General features: G+C 38.9%; 1 protein-coding gene across 1 annotated transcript in view; it reads right to left on the minus strand.

Annotated features, from left to right (window-relative positions):
- Positions 1 to 1,081: 1,081 nt before the first annotated feature.
- The window catches only part of LRRC1 (leucine rich repeat containing 1), a gene marked incomplete at its 5' end in the record, with an annotated part of 39,426 nt that continues 20,111 nt past the window's right edge, over positions 1,082 to 20,396 (minus strand). Inside the window, 7 exons of the mRNA XM_010189636.1 lie at positions 1,082 to 1,253; positions 3,149 to 3,285; positions 4,811 to 4,983; positions 5,876 to 5,991; positions 14,891 to 14,974; positions 16,052 to 16,170; positions 18,966 to 19,110. Of these exons, the coding sequence (XP_010187938.1) occupies positions 1,095 to 1,253; positions 3,149 to 3,285; positions 4,811 to 4,983; positions 5,876 to 5,991; positions 14,891 to 14,974; positions 16,052 to 16,170; positions 18,966 to 19,110 (933 nt within the window). The remainder of the gene's footprint in view (positions 1,254 to 3,148; positions 3,286 to 4,810; positions 4,984 to 5,875; positions 5,992 to 14,890; positions 14,975 to 16,051; positions 16,171 to 18,965; positions 19,111 to 20,396) is intronic.

The following is a 20,396-nucleotide window of genomic DNA, read 5'->3' on the forward strand; positions in this document are numbered from 1 at the left end:
TAATGATACAATAAACCTACTGAAGCTTTCAAAGATTTTTTTATTATGGTTTTATATATTTATATAAAACCACCAAAGCACTTTAAAGAATCATGCTTTCTTGTGTAATACATAAAACTAGTCTCATACTGTGCTTCTGAAAGTATATCATGCTGTTTTTCAAGTTATTTTACAGATGGCACATTTAAAAAAAAAACCCAACAGAAGCATGAATTTCTAGTGACTGCAATGCAACATGACATACAAAACAAGATGTATCATTACAACTAAGTTAAAGTGTGAGTGCATTATGGAATAAACAATAGCAGTTTGGCCATTTTAATCTTAATTCTGTTTACAACAAAACTAGTATTTTGTGCTTCACAACCTAAAATCCCATGATATAAACATAAGTTCTCTGCTGTAAAACTCCCAACAAATTACTATCTGAAAAGAAAAACATATCTAAAACAGGAGACCAAGTTTAAATCTACTCACTTTCCTCAAGAATTGGTATATTTAAGACTAATATGACATACAAGACACAATAAGGCACAATGGGTGGTACAAATGAATGAATACAGTTGTCCATGAGACTTGTTCTCTTCCACAAATACTAAAATATGTACCACTCAAGATAAATTTTCTCTTAAAAATGAAATACATAATTTTGTTACGAAAGTCCTATACAAAAAAATTAAAATTTACACCATCTGAGCTGCCAAAAGAATAAAAAAGTGTATCAATTTTCCACAAAACTATATTTCTCACTAGCACATCCAGCCACTGGGAAAAAGATATCCCAGCACTCTGGAAAAGAAAAGCATTATTTCCCCTGTGTTTAAGACAAAAATATTTTATTCTGCATACAGTAGTGTATTATACTTAAAAAAGCCTAGAACTATTAAAATTATAATATTGATTTGGAAATAACTGGTTCACTGCCTGGATGAAATAAGGCACTTTCTTCCAGTGGGCAGCACTTTTCACATATATGGAGACGATGAATCAGGTTCTGGTTAAAAACAAAAAGGGGCTCAGTGAGCTCCCAGAAGACGACAGGAACATTTCAACAGCAGGGGAAGACACAGGAGGTAAAACCTGGAGATGAAATTCTACACAGAAGTGGTCACTCTGTCAATGGCATTATTGACCTCGTTTTTGTTTGAATCCAGTCCTTTAGCAGCATTCATATCATTCCGTAAATTCTCCACTGTCTTTTTCATGTTCTTTAATTCTCCAGGGTGTGGAGTGGCTCGCCTTAGAAGTGTTCTCTAAAAATAAACAGCGCAATAAGTGGTTTTGCCTTCGTCTCTTTTAAAAACAATACACACTTTCAAGGCTTTAGCATTCACATACCAAATATTAGGTATCGATTTTTTTTTCTTTTTTCCCCCTTTTCCCTTTCAAAGTGTGATGCTCTAAGTTGAACGCTATTTTCATAGCTGCTTGTTTATGAAGACAGTGAAAGAGGTTTTAAGAACTGTCTAGGAGCAAATTTTTTCCTCTCTTGACCCACTAATCTGAGAGCCACTCAAGTGAAGTACAATTACAAGTTATAAAGTGAAGATTCTTTCATAAATATAGCTGGGATTATTTTTTTCCTTAAAAACCATCCAAGTGATTTTAAGATCATATTTCAAACAAAAAACATTCAGCTGGTTTTGAAAGAATCCCACAAGATTTCTTTACAGTGTCAAATGCATGTTTGTGTGGAGCTCTGTGTGCCTTCCAGCCCCACCACAGTTTGGTTCTCTTGTCAACTGAGAACAAATATCTTGAAAGGAAGAAGAGGGAGTGTTTCTCTCCCATCTTAGACATAAGAATGTCTAACATCATTGTGCTGAAGCCTTTACAAGGAAAACAAAATTTACAAGAACTCCACTTAGCATCCAGATTAGAGACCAACAGAACACCAAGAATAGTTGCACACATATGTATCAGTATAATACATCTATACATGCAGTGACTTCTCAGTGGTATACATGTAAACTGTGCAGATTACAGCAGAACTAATGGGTGCATTGGTCAAGACTGCTTTGGAAATCCTCACTTCCTCCTCCCCAGTAGGATCATAAACAACTTTTTCCCCTAAAAAAGGTTCTTGCCTCAAGTCAGGCTGTAATACCATGACTGAAAGCAGTTATCATTAACACCTGAGCCCTCGTTATCGTATGGACATTCCTGGGCTGGCACTGTTGTTAAGAGGCATCCTTCTGAACTCTCTGATCAGTCAGTCTACAAATCACACTTGTCAGAGACATGTAATTTCTGCTGCTTTGGATTATGTAACCACTGTAATTGAAAATGTAAGAAAATGTTAATTTCCCTATTAACTAAGAATTTTTATAGACACTTTTTAAAGTAAGACCATGTTTCTAGTGTGCTACATTCCAGACAATGCCCTGAAGTACCTAAAGCTGAGCTCTAATGAGGACCACCAGCAAGTTTTTAGAGCATCAGAAAAGCATGCTGAAAATCCAACTGAAGCAGTCAGAGTCTTTACAAAGAGTTTTAATTGTTAGTGAAAGTTAGTAAAGCTAAAGATCACATTGCATTTTGATCTTCAGGACATGCAGAGCCCAACTTAATGGAGAGGTCTCATAAGTACAGTGACAGACGTTCCCAAATCCTTTGTTAAAGTGGGGAACTAATGAGCAACATTCTTGCTGTTTATGGACACTATGGTTATTTCAATGCAAATGGTGGAGCAAAAAAAAAAAAAACAGAAATAGAGAAAGAAAGAGCATGGAAATAGAAATTAGAGAGACAAACAATGACGACCTTAAGGGAGACACATGCCAGAGTGCTGGAATCCTAAATTAGACTATATACTTTCAGGCAGTAAAGCTTCACAGATGCAGAGAAAGATCCTATCTTGTTTCTAGAAAGAAAACATCCTGAGCAGACACTGGGGAAAAAAAGGAAAACAAAGACTGTCCTGCATCAGAACATGAAAGTTATATTCGAAGCAGAAAAAAAATCAAAAAGGCATTTTAAGGCAATATGAAAAGTTTTGGCAGTCAACATAAACAGTTTCTGCTACAAACATATGCAAAAAACATGCAGTCACAGCTGAAAAATCTACAGCAAGAGAGCTCAGATACTTTTTACACTTTTGCATTAAAGTCGCAGTGTCTGCAGATATCCAAAGTCTTGGAAAACATACCATTTCATTATCCTCTTCATCTTTTTCATCTTCTAAGAAGCGAATTGCACTGACTCTATTCACTGCCCGCTCATTCCATGTTTCATCTGACATTTCATTTACCAGACTCTCCAGTGCACCACAGCGTGGTAAGTTATCTGTTAGAACAGAAAATGTATCTAAAGATTCACGGAAAGTCCAAAACATCAACCTGCTAAATTGTTCATAACTGCAATTTACAACCAATCACTCATCCAGGATTTACAACTATTACTCTTTTTTTTGATAGAAAACAGAACTTGCATTGATTTTCTGTTATCGAGTACATACAATAGTTTTTGAATAAATGAGAAATTTCTGTTTCAGGTCTGTGGCAGTTTCAGAGTACTGATTACGTAATTTAATATACTTGCCACTATACCTGCTTCTCTTCCAGCTCATAGCTGCCATCTGACATTAGCCAGTTCCATAAATGGCATTCCCTAACACAGAATCATTTCTTTTACTGACCTTATCCTTTTAGTGTTGCTAGGCATACACATCCAACAACCTTAATTCCAAACCTTCTACCCCTGATGCCAAGAGATTCATTTGGAGAGGAGGAAATCTATTTTCTAGTAGTGAGGCCTTTAGAGAAAGTCAGCCTGCTTCAGCTACATTTCTTGAGCTAGCTTAAACTTCCCCAAATCTAAAAGTTAGTTTGTTTACTAATTTTAATACGTAATGCAATTTGTACTCTTAAAATCCAGAAGCTGACACAAAACAGAGCCATTTCTACACTTCTACTGCTTTAATGGTTTGTTTGCTCCAGCTGCACAGTATTGAAAGAGTGGAATTAAACTAGGCAAGTTTGGGTACCCAAATACAGCTATCTACAGCTGAGCTTTTCTCCTCAGGCCCCTTTGGTCTCAGTGGATAAGAATTCACATGGTTTCTTTTAAAAGTCTATTCTTGGATGGGATAAATTACTCTCCAGTGATTACAGCAAAAGTTTAAATATTAGTTCTGATGAATCCCCTTGAATGCTCACATATCGCTATGAAAGCTTGAGGACAAAAAACATCCAGAAGTCACTGGAGCAGCAACCCAGCCAACAATGAAACAGAGATTATGGTTCCACCTGACCCAGAGGCAAGTTTCAGCACAAAACATAAAAGCAACTTATAGTGTAATTCTACACTTGTTGAAGAATATAATAAAGTTACTGTACAGCACCTCTGCTTGAAAGAAAATTAGCTTGCTAGAAAGTAAAATGTCTACTACTTATTACTAGCTATGCAATTATTTTTCTGGTAAAGAGACTGTAGTTGGAAAGTCAACAATTTTCACTACATATACATGTATTTAAGATGTATAATTAATGTACACAAATATGGACACCACTACTCGACCCACTGGCAAACCTCAGAATAATGATGCAATTAATTCGTCTTCTTCCAGGCCTATATGCTATTCATTGTAGCTGGTGGTGTTCTCAGTAACACTAACAGCCATGTTTTTCAAGTCTTCTGAAAACTAGCATGATTACAAAAAAAAAGTTTAAAAGCGAAAATTCACCTAGAACTTTGCTACTTTGCTCATTAAAGCTTATGCATGTTTTACAAACCTTTATCAAACAGACAACACAGTAAACAAAGAAGAAATACTTCCATACATAATGAAAAACTGACTCTAGGCACTTACCTTGGCAACCAGGCTCAGAAGGCATTTGAGGAAGTAATACACATGTCAAAATCTTTTCTCCTGTTTCAGGGTCTGTGTCAGTCTGAAACGTCAGCAGAGGTTGGGACTGGTTATCAGACAACCACAAAGCCTTCAACTTTAAGGTAGTCAGTGAGAGGGGAAGATACGTCAGCCTAGGTCGAAAAAGAAAAGAAAGTCAGGGCAATCTCTTGGCCATGAAGCCAACTCAGGGGTAAATCACTAAGTTGGAATAAACAGGACTGAGATTAATGCCTCTAATAGAAGGCACTGCAGTAGTTATCAACTCCAACTACTCCATTCTTTCAAAAAGAACCTGGAGCTTAACTTTATACCATAATTCTCTGTAGCTCTGAATAACAGATAAAACAATGCTAAGCTTTTTCTACTGCAGTAAAGTGCTCTGGAAGGCAGACAACTGCTTCTGCTCTGGAGCCTCATATATACACAATTGCCAGCACAGAAATATATAAGTGCCCACAAGACAACTATATTGCATAGATGAGATGTCATTTGCTTTTTCTCCTTTCCTCCCCATCCGCCCTGTCATTTAGTTTCCCACTAAGCAACTGAACTAATTTCCTGGTCTATGCTTCAATCCACTTCTTTTTGCATTTTACATTTGAAGCATATCAACTAAGATTCCTGAGAAGCTCCAAGGTCAAAGCAGCAGTATTTGTTGCTTGCACTGTACCTCTAAGATAAGACACTCAATAATAGTGTTACTTGACATTAAGACTGGTAGTTTCAGCTGAAGCTCCACCAAGTCACCTAGATTCTTAGTTTTAATTCAGAAATACACAAATCCAGAGTCTTTTTTAAATTCTATCTTTTCCTCAGGGTCAAAGCAATCCAGAAAACATACTCATGACAATACATGACTTATGCTACTTTGGGCCAAGGGGGAAAATGACAATTTCAACAGTAACACTAACATAAAAGTTGTAACTGATTTTTTATTAATTCATTCTTAGATGTAGTATCTTTTGTTGTTAGAAAGAATCAAGTAAATCCAGAAAAGAACGTGACAACACAAAAATCTCTTACCTGTTTCCAGCAACGTCCAGGACATGAAGTTCAGCGGCTTGCGAAATTTCTGAGGGAATTCGAGATAATCTGTTGTCACGTACAGAAAAGACGTTAAGACTGCAGCACCCCCCGATCTATATTAGAGAAAAAGAAGAAGAAGAAGAAGAAAAAGTCTGGTTTTGTTGCAGCACCACAGTGTAAACAAAGGCATGCAGTACGGGTCATGTAATATGTCACAGCGCATTCCGGTTACGATGCCCGCCAGACACTTCACCCAGAGGGACAGACTGCAAACAAGTGTCAGCTTAAAAGAAGCCTGACCTGAAGCGAGTCTGCTGCAGTAGTTTCTTGAACAACTCTATCTGCAAATAATGTAGATCTTTACAAATAGGTCGGGTTCTTCCCTACAGAATGTCATTCTGTAGACAATCCTCACAAGAGATACTAACTTCAACTTTCAACTTTTTCTAGCTCTTTGTTTTAGATGTTAATTCCTTCTTTGCTCACGGTAACTTAGAAACAAGCAAGTGCAATTGGGTGTTAGGCAAAGCAAAATGCTAAATACACCAATCAACTCCCAACATTTACTGAGTCTGCAAAGAGTAATGAGCTCACAAAAGCAGAGGACTTTCTGAGTAACATCTTTAATCTCCTGTTTTACAATAAACATCTAATTTCAAGACTATTGCCATATGGACTGGCCAATTTAATCTAATAACCTCGGTTTCTACCAGTTTATCCAAACATAAGCATCTGCATTCCCATGCTAATTTTGGGGTGCAGAAGATGGGATTTTTCAGTTTTACCTTTAAAATATCTGTATTTTGCATCAGAAGTACATGTTTTCAGAAAAATAAACCTTCTACATTTGATTTAAAAAAATCCACATTCCACCTTTTTGTTCCAGATGGCAATTACTATCCTATAAACACCAAGATTATTAGGTTTAGCAACTTGAAAGCTGCTTCAAGTAACTCTTTGTTCCTGTTCACAAAGGAAACTTACCTTTGTTTGCTTATCATACAGGGCTTTAAAAACCACTGAGTTTGTTTGCCAATTCCAGAAGTCACCATGAGAACAAAAAAAAAATGTTTCTTCCCTTACTCCAAATATTAGAGGCAAAATCTTCCAACATCTTTTGAAGCTTCCCAGTTAAGCAGACTTAGAACCTAACTATAGACAGCAAACCTACTGAAAGATATTAGTTCAAAAATTAGAGGACTTCTATAGTCACACACATCTAACAGGGTTCTTCTGTCACAATACAGCCAATATATCACTACACTTGGTCAGGAGTCCCCAAAACTGAGCTGAAATTATTTATGTGTTCTAGTTAACTGTCATTTCTGTCTTTGCAAAATTCAAAATTCAGTCCAAACCCAAGTTTGATACTACAGAAAAATACAACAAAAGCTTTTCCACTAGTCAAAGTAAAAATCATGTTGATTTAACCTACGCTATTTACCAAGGAAAAAGGCATTTTAAAAGGTTGCAACTGTCATTTAGAAAATTAAAACAATCAAACAGAGCATCTATGCCTCAGTCACCTTCCTTTGTATCATAAATACATTTTAATGGAAGAAAGCAGTGATCAGCTGCTCAAGCCTTCTGATCCACAAGCTATTTACAGTGCAAACTTACAGCACAGATTTCTCTTGACAAAACAAAATCTGAGATGGTTTCCCTTATATCACTGTGCTCTAAAATGCAGCTGTTTCACAAACTTTCCCAGTCCTGTTTGTATGCTAGGAGCACCAACCTTGTCAGCCATCTTAGCTCATGAATCAAAGCCCTTAGAAACTAGCACTCAAATCACAAGCAAACATTTCTTAGTGCAATAATCCTGCTGTTCACTTTAAAGAGTGTATAGAATCTTACATAATGTGCCTTAACACATTCACAAAATTCAGTGCCATACAGAAAAAAAAAATATATATATATACACACACACACACTAAGTGTCTAATTGGTGTATCTAACATGAGGAGCTGTGAAAAGCAGGAGATACAATTAGTGAATGTTGATGACGTGGCAAGTGATGCCCTAACTGTGCACAAAGTGTTCACTTTTCCATGAATGAAGTTTGCGTTACTCCACCTTGGAGCATGGGGATCCAAACAGTTTAGCCAAACAAACCACATAAAGCCATGCAGCCCTGATGAGACCAAAACTTCTGTACTTTTAACAATGGAAAAATGCAGCAGTGGAACCGGCCAGCCCAAGTCATCATGCATTTAAAGCAGTTTAATGAAAGGTAACAGTAGAACTGTGGACTGAGTAATACTTACAGGGTTATCAATTTACCTGACCGATAATTTTCCAAGCGGCTAACAATTAAGAAAATACAAGAGACGTTCAATTTCTTTTTCTTTATCCACACTGGACAAGAGCATGCCAACAAATGGAGACAGAATATACATTCTTCTACTGCCAAAGAGGATTAGAACTTCTAAGTTACTTTAACTTCGTTATTTTAACTTTGTTCTATCAGGCAATAGTCACTTGTTCAAAGGTTTTGTTTCATTCAGAGGTAGTGAAGACCTTTTTTTTTTTTAATAGGGGAGGACAGGAGAAAACAGACAGATACTTTTTTTTTTTAATGAAACTGTTTTTAGAAAATGCAGGCAGCATCTAACAAGCAGCATCAGGTGAGATATCACAGAGAAAAACAGATAAGTTGACAGTTTAAAAAAAACCCAACTAAAATCTTTGTCATTTTGAAAAAAAAGACAGCATCTATCCAGCAATACAGAAAGACATCAGGTCTGACATTTGAAAACCTAAACACGAAGTGGTACCACTGAGGCACAGTGCACATACTAAATGGCATGCTGACAGGAAAGCATCGCTGTGGCCACCATGAAGTAATACAGCATCAGAATGTTGCTGGCTTGGCTGTGAGTCACTGACTGACAAAGAGCCATGCTTTCCAAAGTCTCATCACATGCTAACAGACTTTGTCAAACCACTGCAGAGGCACCAAGTACACAGCTGAGACCACGAGCCCATATAACAGTGAAGCACACAGATCGTTTTGAGCACAGACTTCAATTAACAGGGCCAAGCATGTGCCTATTTCTAGGCACATGAGTAACTGCTCCAAAGACTGGAGGCTTAAAGAAGCCCTCACGTTCTTCTGTAGTGAGCTAGGCATCAGGAAAAGGCCTCAAATGAGTGAGTTGTGCATTTCTAAGTCATACTTCTGAGAATTATTTCATTCTAGCAACTTGAATTCATTTGCCTCATTCCACCATCTCCAAAGAACAATCAGCCCTGGTAAAAAAACAAAAACACAACCACAAAAATAAATGCCACACATCGGTCAGGCAGAAAATGATCATTACTATGAAGTGATGATTTTGAGAACACCCATTTTACAGTACTGTAAAGTATGAACAAAACTTATTTGCATTTAGGTGGACTTGCTTCAGCGGATGAGCAGCACTAGGACTTCTCTGGGTTCCACACAAAACTCTACCCTTACAGAGGATTTTTTTCTCTTTTCTACTATCTCAGTCTGAGGCTCATCTTTCCAACAGCTTCCCTGCTCTGGAGAAGCAGTAAGACTTGGGCATACATAGAGAGGATGTCAGCTTGGCTGCTAAAATACCCCTCTATGCTCTGATCGTGACCGGTGCTCACCACTTCAGCCTTCTGCTTGTATTGACATCCACATACCCAACTGCCAGTCCATCTTAAATAGTCCTCCAGAACTGTAAATCTTATCACATCACTTCCCTGCTGTTTCCGATGACTCCTCTCCTGCAGACAGACTGTTGTTTTGACACCTCCATCAGCTGCATAATTTTGATCACCCCACTTTTACGGCGCTTCTCTGCGCCCTACCTGATGGTTTCCATTTGATTTTTCTTGCTGATGACACCCTTGCAGCTTTCTGGAGGCAAACCCAAGAAAAGTGTGCAGATTCATCCCTCTCCTCCCATTTAGATCCGTCCCAGAGCTCCCATTTGCTCCCTCTATTGAGCCTAGCTGCCAGTTACAGTCATTCACCACCACAGCCCAAATTTCACTAATTATGATGGCGCATCCTCACACTGTTAGTGCTCTAAAGCCGTAACACAAATTAAAACTTGGAAGATCTTCAAGTTATGTTAGTTGAATAACACCTTTTGATGTCAGCATCTGTTAACTGCTCAAAAGCTATGAATCAACTCCTTTACCAGTTAGCATCTTTCACACAGGTATGAGCTACGCAAAAAACCCCAAAACATTAAAGCAAATAGTACAATGATTATTCTTTAGCATATGACTAAAGTCCAGCAACATATCTCTTTTATTCAACTCTCAATACAGCTGTTGGCATCAAGAACTCTTAATAGGCTTACATAACTCAGATATACTGGGAATTTAACCATAGTTCCTATTTTGTTGTAAAAACTTTCCCTGGGTGTCATAACCAAAATTTTGTTGGGATTCAAAGTAAATAAAGTCAAAATTTTCCTTGGCCCCAGAAAAAAGATATTAATTCTTTAAGTGTAAGCACAGAGTACATTTAGAGGTGGAAGAAAGTGCCCAATTCACTATTATTAGCTATTATCCAGTTATTACTAATGTTAAATTGGCTAGGAAAATCTTCTGCAAACTCACTTCAACACTCCCTGCACCACTGGTGAACAGTATGGGAAGAGCATGGCAAGGGAGCTTCTCTGCCCTCTGACTCAAGACAAGTTTTCCTGCATTTTTCCTCAGTGCCTCTTTTTCCTTTGAGACTCACACACACATACTTTTAAAACAACGAGGGAAGGGATGGGTCAACAGAAGACAAAACCAGAAAAAAGAAAGTGGCCCAAACTTGTTTAAAAAAAATAATGTAAAAAGCAGAGTTACTGCCAAAAAAACCCTGCAGTTTTACCTACTGCAGTAATAATTCTCAGCCACAATATAGCTCAGAGCCAGGAAGGACATGTTACCAGATCCCTGCAGGTGGCAGAGACTCATTAACAAAAGCACATGAACTGGAAAACATTCCAAGGAGGTGATTTATGCAAGTGCCAAAATCAACACACCAGTTTCGCCAGCGTTCCAGTGCCAGGGTGGGATTTCAATACCAGAGAGTCACCAGGCAGGTCTTTCAAGTTTAAGGGGAAAAACATTTGTAACTATGAACAGGTTCAGACATTCTCGGTTCTTGCTGAAGTCTGTTTCACCACTTAGTGCAGTGAGAGAGGCATCGAGCTGCAAGATGAGATCCTTAAGATGAAACCTGTCAGTGACTCAGGTCTTGGTCAGGCATTCAGCTGTTCCATGTTTTACCTTATATATCTGCACCAGATACAGAAGAACCTTTGAACCAGGAAACTTTGAAGGAGTATTTGCATACAAGTGCCTCAATAATCCCAAGTCAAGAAATCCTACGCCAAAAGGTAGAGACTAGTTTTACAAGTCTGCATTGAAACAATCTGGTAATGTAATGGTTTGACAGGCTACCCCAAAATCCTATCCTAGTAAACTGTGAATGACAACCAACCAACCAACCCCAAACAAACCCCAAAGCCAAAAATAAAATTCCAAATCACCACAAAAAGGCTAGAATTCACAGGTTATTTCACCAGGACATATTAGAGCAGGCATGTAATTTCTGCCATCATATTTATAAAAGCTCTCTCTGCTACAGGAATGATTCTGAAGGGAAGGACAGAGACACCAGCAAGTAGATGCGGTATTTGTTACATGCACTCCTCTCTCTAGTAGAGTCGCATTTTTCCTGTATGCGCATTACCCGACTGTCTCTTTGTCCCTCTCCAAAAGCAGCCAGTAATGGCCTGTCCCACAACCATTTCTTACTAATGATACGGACCACAAATGCACAGCTGTTTTGCAAGGCAGAAAAAGAATGAGAGAAAGCAGAAAGAAACACAGGGGAAGGAAAAGAGGGGAAGATACCAAGCAAGAATATTTGCATTGCATACTCTACTTCTGCATCTGACTGCTTCTGTGAAAGGGGAACCAATGTATGAGTACTAAGACTGACTGACACGCAAAGGTCTGAGACCCCAGTCTTCGCCATACTATGTCAAAAGACATCTTAAGCAACACACCGCGGGCAGTGGTGTCAAAAATAAGTGCTGTCAGAAGCCCATGCCTAGCTTTAAATAGTAATTACTCAGTTTGAGATGAAAATAAATGGAAAAGATGGTATGCTCTCTCACTGCAAGCAGAGCCTTCCAACAGACAAAAAATGGGTGACACATTTTTCAGTTTCCCTTAAATGCTCTACCAATGTGTTTTGTATTTTTTTTCCCAAGTCAGTAATGATGATAAGGAAAGTGGAAACTGAACACTTCACCAAGACACCAAATTGTTCCTCCCTGCCATCCAAAAGGAAATTCAGCATTGGATCTTTGCCATCATCAGCACTCCCAAAGCTGCTCCTGTGGATGCTTTGCTTAAGAGCAAACAGGGCTCATTATACCTGTGCACTCTGTTTACAGAGAGCATTTTTATTTGAGACCTCTGAAATGTAACTCTTCACTGAATTCCTCTGAATTTCAACCACAAAATTTGTACTACAGAAATGCTCACACTTCATTTAAAGCAAAAAGCTACTGGTTAAGAGAAACACTATACAAAGAAAATGCCACTCCAGGAACAGACAAAACATGAGCAGAGAGCAGTAAGTTTCTTTGGTTTTGAAACTAGCATTTCAGCATTGTTAGAAGGCAATCTAAAGACTGAGAGAAAAGTCCTTCATTGCACTGCCTAAGCACTAGAAATTGAAACTGAAACTTGAAAAACAAACTGAAAAGTCTCGTTAGATAGACAGTAGGTCCTGCAATACACGCATATTAACAGTATTCTTGAGACAAACCATTGCATCAGTTGTTTATGCTATTTGTTACCATTACCAGCTTAGAATTCAAATCCACTGATCTGGAGGGTGGATATGACCCTCCAGTTGCAGGAGGACTAAATTCCTTTAAAAATAAAAAAAACCAGAATTTTTAAAATCCACAGAGCAAAACATACTTCAATGAAACACTGTGGAAATACTATGATAAATATAATTTTGAAGTGTTTGCTAAAATGAGAAAGTACATAGGTGTATGGACTTTTACAGGAAAAAAAAAAATTTACTTCAAAGAAGTGGATGCCAAGGAGCTCTGTTTCCTCTGATTCTCTGCCAAATTCCCTGGGAACCACCCTCTCCCATCTTTATTTCCTGGACTTTCTACAGCTCCCCAGCTCACCTCATTGCAGATACCATCTTCCATTTCCTGATCACTTGCCTTCTCCAAACACAACCTTATCCCTGACTTTATCCCATTCCATGTACAGGTGTCCCTTTCCCTCTCTATCATGTGCACAAATGTTTTCCACGCATGTTCTTATTCTTCACTTCACCCTCCAGTATTCCCAACTCCTTTACCAACTGGGCAATGCTTTCCACCTCTAAGACCCATTTCTGGTTCCAAGTCTCCAGTTTCTTGTTCAGCATCAATCTCTTTACTGTCCTGCACCGAGCCCTTGACTCTGTTATCCCCCACACAGATACACTCCATATTCACCCTGATTTACCTGCTTCTGAAGCCAAGCTTCCTCCTCTCACCTGCTCCTGTCTCCAATATCATGAACTTCATTAAGAAAAGTGCTTATATATAAACTATTAATTGCCAATCTGGAAAAAAAGTATCAGTAAAACCTTACACACTATACAAATTAAGAGTAATTCTGCTTAAAGGTGGACTAGACACAACATTGTACAAGTCTCAAGTACAGATAGTTTAGGACACCTGTGTAATGTATTAAATTAAGTTCTTTGTAAAGACATGGAAAGTTTTCTGCTGAATGAGCACAAGATCAAGATTGCTGTTACATCCTGACCCAGAAACACAGTTTTCCCAAGGTCCTGCCTCTTGCCAGCATTTATGCAACCCATCTGGGTACGCCCACTGCAATTTTTAGTTCAGAATCAGCAGCACTGCTGCAGAGGAGACACTGTCCTGCTAGAAGAGCTGCAGTACTCACATCTTGTCCCTCCCTCACCTTTGCTCCCCTGTCAAATACACACTTACAAGTCAGTCCATAAAGGTGCAACAAGGGCTATCGTGGAGCTCCAATTAGGGGACTGACCTGTGGCAGCTCAGACCTGGACCACTGGAACTGTTGCTGACATTACCACAGCAGCATCCTCTGCCCCTGCTCAATCCCTGCCCAACGCCTGGTTCCCAGGTCACTTTGCTGCCACTCAAGTACATACCCCTCCTGCTCCTGAAGTGACTGAAAATGGTGAACAAAAGCTACAACCTCAGAGTAACATGTTAAAAACAGAGAGGAAAATTAAAGGGGAGAGCTACTTGGACAAAAATTAGAGAGAAACAGTAGTGCAAAAAGAACCAACTCACAGTCCCATGCTTCCCCCGATCTCTTTCCAGAATTTACTGCTTAACTGAACTTGTAAGGCCTTCGTTATATTTAGTTTCACAATGAAAATTCTACCATCATTTCATTCCATATACTGTTACAATAGACAAGAAGTTCAAGTGATCACAGCTGTGAGATCTGAGGTATCAGTGATCTTGATCATATCAGGTCCTCATATCAAAAGGCAAATGCAGTCCCAAGATCAACAAAAACAAAAAGACTTGACAGTCTCTGAATCATTTTTCAGAATACAAAACCTTTCCTTTGCTATTGCTCACAAGAGTGAGGTGAGGAGGATTTCTTGTACTACATGCAGAAGAGGCATATTGATGTTTAAAAGCACTGAGTCTAACAGAACTCTCAGTCTTCAAATAGTGCTGGGCCTGACACCCACACTGGAAATTCCTGGTTACGAGCTAATTAGAGCCAAGCCTTCTTGTTCAACTGCAAAGACATTTTGCACTTCCAAACCACCACAGCTTCTGTTCAGATTTCTGCTGCTCAGATCTAATGGATGAGTTTCTGGCTGTGATCAGTTCAGGAAGAATACCCAGTGGATCAAAGCTGCCAACTACTTCTTGTAGGTATTAGAAATCAAGAGTTTTCTGTTTGTATAATCACATCTGTGAGAGTTAATTGCAGAAAACTTACCTCTTTGGGCAAAGATGTTAACTTGTTTCTGTCGGCATTCAAATTGTTCAGCTTCTTTAGTTTTCCGATGCTCTTCGGCAATGACTATGCCACCAAAACCAAAATAAGATGCAACAGAATTTGTAAATTCACAGAGTCAGAATAAAACTTATCTCACTTTCAAATTAATTATTTTTATTAGACTTAATAGACTTATTTATAGATTTAATAAAATATTTATTTTATTTAGTAGAGTTTATTTAATTAATAGAATTAACAGACTGGTCCGTTTTCAAAACTGGAGTGTAGTAAATGCTCATTGCTGCCAGGCCTTCCAAAGGAGACCCAAGGTTTTATCTTGCAGAAGAAATGTCCAGGAACATCAGTTTGTAACACAAATACACTCATGAGTTATCTCTGCACTAAGGTTATAGATGCACAGCAGCTCTTAACAGAAGCGTATATGCAGAATGTCCATATTATCTAACTTTAGGTTCCCCAAACAGGTGATTGAGAGGCAATCTTCTAAATTAGGTGCTATGAACTGACCTCCTGAGAGGCATCTTTCCAACAGGCTTAAGATCCTAACTCAATCAAGCATCAATCTAACTTAAGAAATGCTCAAATTTAGGCTTTTATAAACACTTCTACTCTCAAGTGTCAGTATCATGTGAAAGCAATTTCAAAATAATGGAAGGAAACACCTAATGGAAGGAAGTCTATTTTAACTGACTACATACCACAGTTAACACCTGGCTGGAGTAGATCAGCAGAGTAAGGAACAGTACAACAGCAGCTCTGCAGCACTCAGGGTTTCTACTCAGCTCCAGCAAGTTGGATCCAGATAATGCACAGCAAAAACTGGCAATAATGCAACATGGCACAAACTCCGCATTAAATACACAAGAAAGTAAGTGATCCCTGCACTCCAGGTGCTCCAATTCCGTCACTGGTCATGAAAGATTCAAGAGCGAATATGTAACTGCTTAAACCTTTGGAAAGGCGAATTGTTACTACACACAACTTGATCCTCAGCACTCATTTAACAGGTAAGAAATACAATGCATTTAAAGGAAACTCGCAGCTTAGCAGTAGCAAGGGGAACTTCACAAGCTAAGTGATTCAGCACCTACAGCAGGTCTTATCACTGCCAGCCATTTGAGCAGTCATGCCCGTGCTTACCTGCAGTTGATTTTCTGTTAGAACTAGTTCAGTAAGGCTTTCGCAGTCTCCAATTGAATCTGTTAGTTGAATAAGTTTGTTCTGGTCAGCCTTCAAAATGGAGAGCCTCCTCAATTTTCCTGGACAGAAAGAACATATTTGTTTAGCTTAGTATCCTCTGACACCTGCTTTAACTACAGAAAATCATTCTGCTGCAGAACTTTTAGAAATCCTCTAGCATAATGAAAATTTTTATCAGGTAAAAAAAGAATTCAAACACTGCTTCACTTGGCACTTGCACTATTTTTGCAAGTTTATATTGAATTCAAATTTGCAAGTTTATACTGAATTTGTATTCAATATAAATATTTATATTCAATTTTTAAACATATTAAATTGTATTAAAGTTGCAATCTGAATGATACCCCATGTAATTGTCAAGGACGTGCCTACCCAAAGATCTATAAACAGGAGAAAATTATCTATTTTTCCTCAGTTGTACAATGTTTATTCATAAAGGAGCATTCAGAAGATCACCTATGCTTACTCAGCCATAGTAAGAAAGTGACAGCCTAAACTGAAGCAGGATCAAGGTCTCGTCCTAATATAGAACCCAGTCAGTCAGACACAAAACTCAAGTTCATTTTTCAGAATACAAATCAAACTTCTTTGAAGGTCTTCTCCCCAGGAAGGACATAATACTTTTTCAGAGCAGAAAGCTCCCCTTGTTCTTCCTTGCATAAGGAAGAAATTTTTACAATGAGTGTGGTTAAACACTGGAACAGGTTTCCCAGAGAGGTGGTAGATGCCCCATCCCTAGAAACATTCAAGGCCAGGACAGGGCTCTGAGCAGCCTGATCTAGTGGAAGATGTCTCTGCTCATTGCAAGAGAGGCTGGACTAGATGGCTTTTAAAGGTCCCTTCCAACCCAAGCTATTTTACAATTCTGCTCCTTTGTATCAGAATGATCTCTGTCGCAAAGTGGAGCTGACCCAGGCAGAGCACAAGACAGAGAATTTAGGAGACATCACTAGCTGCAAACACCTCCCTGGCCAGCCCCACACTGTCCCAAATAGCTGCAATAGGCTGGCACATCCAATTCACTGATGATGCCAATCATGAAGAGATGGCTGACACATGGTAAGATAGCAACCTAAAGAGAAACCCAAGGTTCAGTAAGGAGAAGTGCAGAGCTGTGCACCTGAGCAGAATAACCTTGTGCACTGGTATAGGCTGACAAGTGATGGGCTAGACAGGAACCCTGGTGGAAAGGACTTGGGCGTTATGGCTCCTGACAGAGCTAAACTCTTTTCTGCAGTGACAGGTGAGACAGCAATGGTTACAGATTGAAGCATGGGAGGTCCCAGCTGGACATCAGAAGCTTCATCATTAGGAGGTGGAGCAGCACTGACACAGGCTATCCAGGGGTGCTGGAGCCACCTCCATCAGGGGCTTTAGAGACTTGGTGTGACACAGCCACTGCTGACCTGACCCACTGGTGTTGGTGGGAGTCCTGCTCTGTGGGCTCTACAGATCCACCAATCCAACCAAGGGTTTGGTGATCAGCTGCGCTCCTCCCAGTGGCTTCCACAGAGACCAGCAAGGTTCATTTCAACCACAATACCAGATTTTCTCAATTTCACATAAGCTCCAATATTACACAAAAAGAATAAATACTGTAGCCATACCAAATTTTTCAAAAGCAAGTAAGACTCTAAATTCACATAAGTAGCATTTTTTTTGCCTTTTACAAAATTACATCCAGAAAATGTTACAAAATGCACATGCAAACAAGGCGTGGCCTGAAACAGCCTGGCCCTTCATAATGCCCTTCCCCAGCAAAGAATCTCCACTTGCCAGGGTTCTCAAGAAGCAGCAGCTCCTCTTATTCACCAGACAATGTTACAGACAAGCTCCCCTCCTGCAGGCTGCAGCGGTTGCAGCCTTACCGAAGACACAGATCCATCTCTGATGTACAACAACTGCACTGGCCAGCTCAGATCATCAGAGAGGGCTGCTCGAACTCTCGACCAAATACACACCAGCCAACTGTAGGACTCCCAGTAGTCACCCCACTCCCCCAAGTTTAACTTCTAGAAAAATATTTATCTTTTCTTGGGCTCATATAGCATATGGAGGGAGGGGGAAGGTCTGTCCATTCTTACCCATGTTCTCAGTTAAATGACATTCACACACCCTCCTTCCCCTACACCTTTTTTTTTTTTCTTTATTTCAAAAATAAGCAAGGAGAAGGCATGCTCTTGCAACATGAAACTCTCTGGAAAAACAGCTGATGAGTAGCAGAGAAATACTGTCTCACTGACTACTTGTCACAGCCACTGCAGATGTAAAAACATTTAGCTTGAAAAAGGCACTGGTAATGCTTCAGAAAACTTTCCTCAGTTATTAAAGCAACAGGGGTCAGATACAGAAAGGTTGTAGTTTGGATCCTCAAGGGTGAGGAGTAATAGGCTGAAGCTGCAACAGCCTTCCACTGGGTTCAGTATAGGATTCATCACATTGTCCAACTGAAGATAATTACACATTCCCGCTAAAAAGGATGGCTTTTTTGTATGATACTGTCAGTCAGTCTTATCGAGTGACCTACAGCATGTTACAAGCTAGAATTTTGCAATGTTAAAGAGTTATGATGGTGACATGGACAAAAGTAAGAACAGAGAAGGATGTAATAACTTTTACTCTGTTTGGGTTGGTATAAATTGAAGGCCAAAAAAGGATTACAAGGTAGTTATTATGCAGACAATTAAAATGCAAAATTAATAGAGCTGTGCATTTCATACTAAGCAAAAAAAAATAAAAGGCTGAGACAAGCTAATCTCTTGCACAAAAGGATTTCAAAAGACTTGAAAATAAATTACTTCCAATTTACAGTGGATTAAATGGTTCTGTGTGATAGCATTCACCTTGTACTTACCAATCCCATCAGGCAAGACCTGAAGTAAATTCTGAGAAACAAGCAAGTCTGTTAAAGAAGTCAGACCACTAATTTCTTCAGGAAGGCATTCCAATTTATTTTCAGAAACATCCAGACAAAGCAGGTTTTTCAGGTTTCCCACTTCCTGCGATACAAGACAAAAAAATTAAGTCATGCCCTAACATGTAACAAAGCAATTTGAAAAAGGTACCATCACAATGAAATTCCAGAAAGAAAAACAATCCTCTGTATGACCTCTGAATTGGCCATTCTTTGTACACCTCTAAATGTAGATAAAAGTAAATAATTACATCTTACATATGATAAACCAACCAAGTGATTCAGTCACAGTTTCTTATTCTAACCATTAAGACTGGCTTCAGCAGTCAGACAAGGTATGCTAAGCACACCCAGGCAAGCACCAGCCAAAACTGGAATTTTCCTCAAGTAAAGACTGCAAAGTTGTTTTTTCAGAACTACAGATTATCAGCCTCCATGCAATTAAAGCTTGCCCCTCCCAATTAACCCTAGGCAAATTAGGATTAGTCTCTCCTGACTGATACAGCAACATGCCATGACATCTAGGGATTTCATATCTTCACATCTCCTAACAGCAACAAATGTAGAAATTAAATAGGGAGTGTTGCTCTAGCAAGCATATTTGAACTGCCAAGATATACTGCCATCATCTACAACCATTAATGATTACCTTATTTTTTACAATGGTAATCCACCAATTAGTTTAAAAGTCTGACACAGAAATACCTTTGCCCCTATAGCCATCAGAGCATCCTCCTATTCCCCATGTACACAGACACCCCTATATACGCTCTAGAATAGTTCTCATTTCAGTCATCCAAATCTTCTTTTGGAGAAACAGTGGTTGAGGCAGAACTATCCTTTATTTTTACATATATGAAATTTTCATACAGTGACAGAGCCTTTATCATAACTCACAAGTTCAGTCCTTTTATTTTGGAAATGACTGCCTCTCAAGAGGATCTTCCATTAAACATACACCCCCTTTATTCTAAGAGTTCATCTTTTGGACATTAGACAAAAGACATAATAATGGCCAGTTTCAATAAAAACAGCTCCTGAAGTCACACTTGACCCTTTAAGAACGATCATAAGTGTTTAACTACATTTACTTAAAAAAATATTAGGTCACGCTAACAACAAAGTCAAAGCTCACTAAACTGTAACTGATTTCCAAGCTATGCTGTTGACAATAAGATCAATACAGCAAACAGCAGCAAACTGCACCAGGAACTGCAGAAAACAGGTTTTGACTTGGCTCTAAAGGAATAAGAGGGAAAAGAAACCATCCCACATGTTATCACTGTTCTTAAGAAAGAGAATTTAGAGTGCTGTAAGCTTTAAATGCTAAGGCCTCTTTCTCATCCCATGACTGATGTCAGATGGGGGGAT

Source organism: Mesitornis unicolor, unplaced genomic scaffold (assembly GCF_000695765.1).
Source record: "Mesitornis unicolor isolate BGI_N332 unplaced genomic scaffold, ASM69576v1 scaffold21378, whole genome shotgun sequence".
NCBI lineage: Eukaryota > Metazoa > Chordata > Aves > Mesitornithiformes > Mesitornithidae > Mesitornis > Mesitornis unicolor.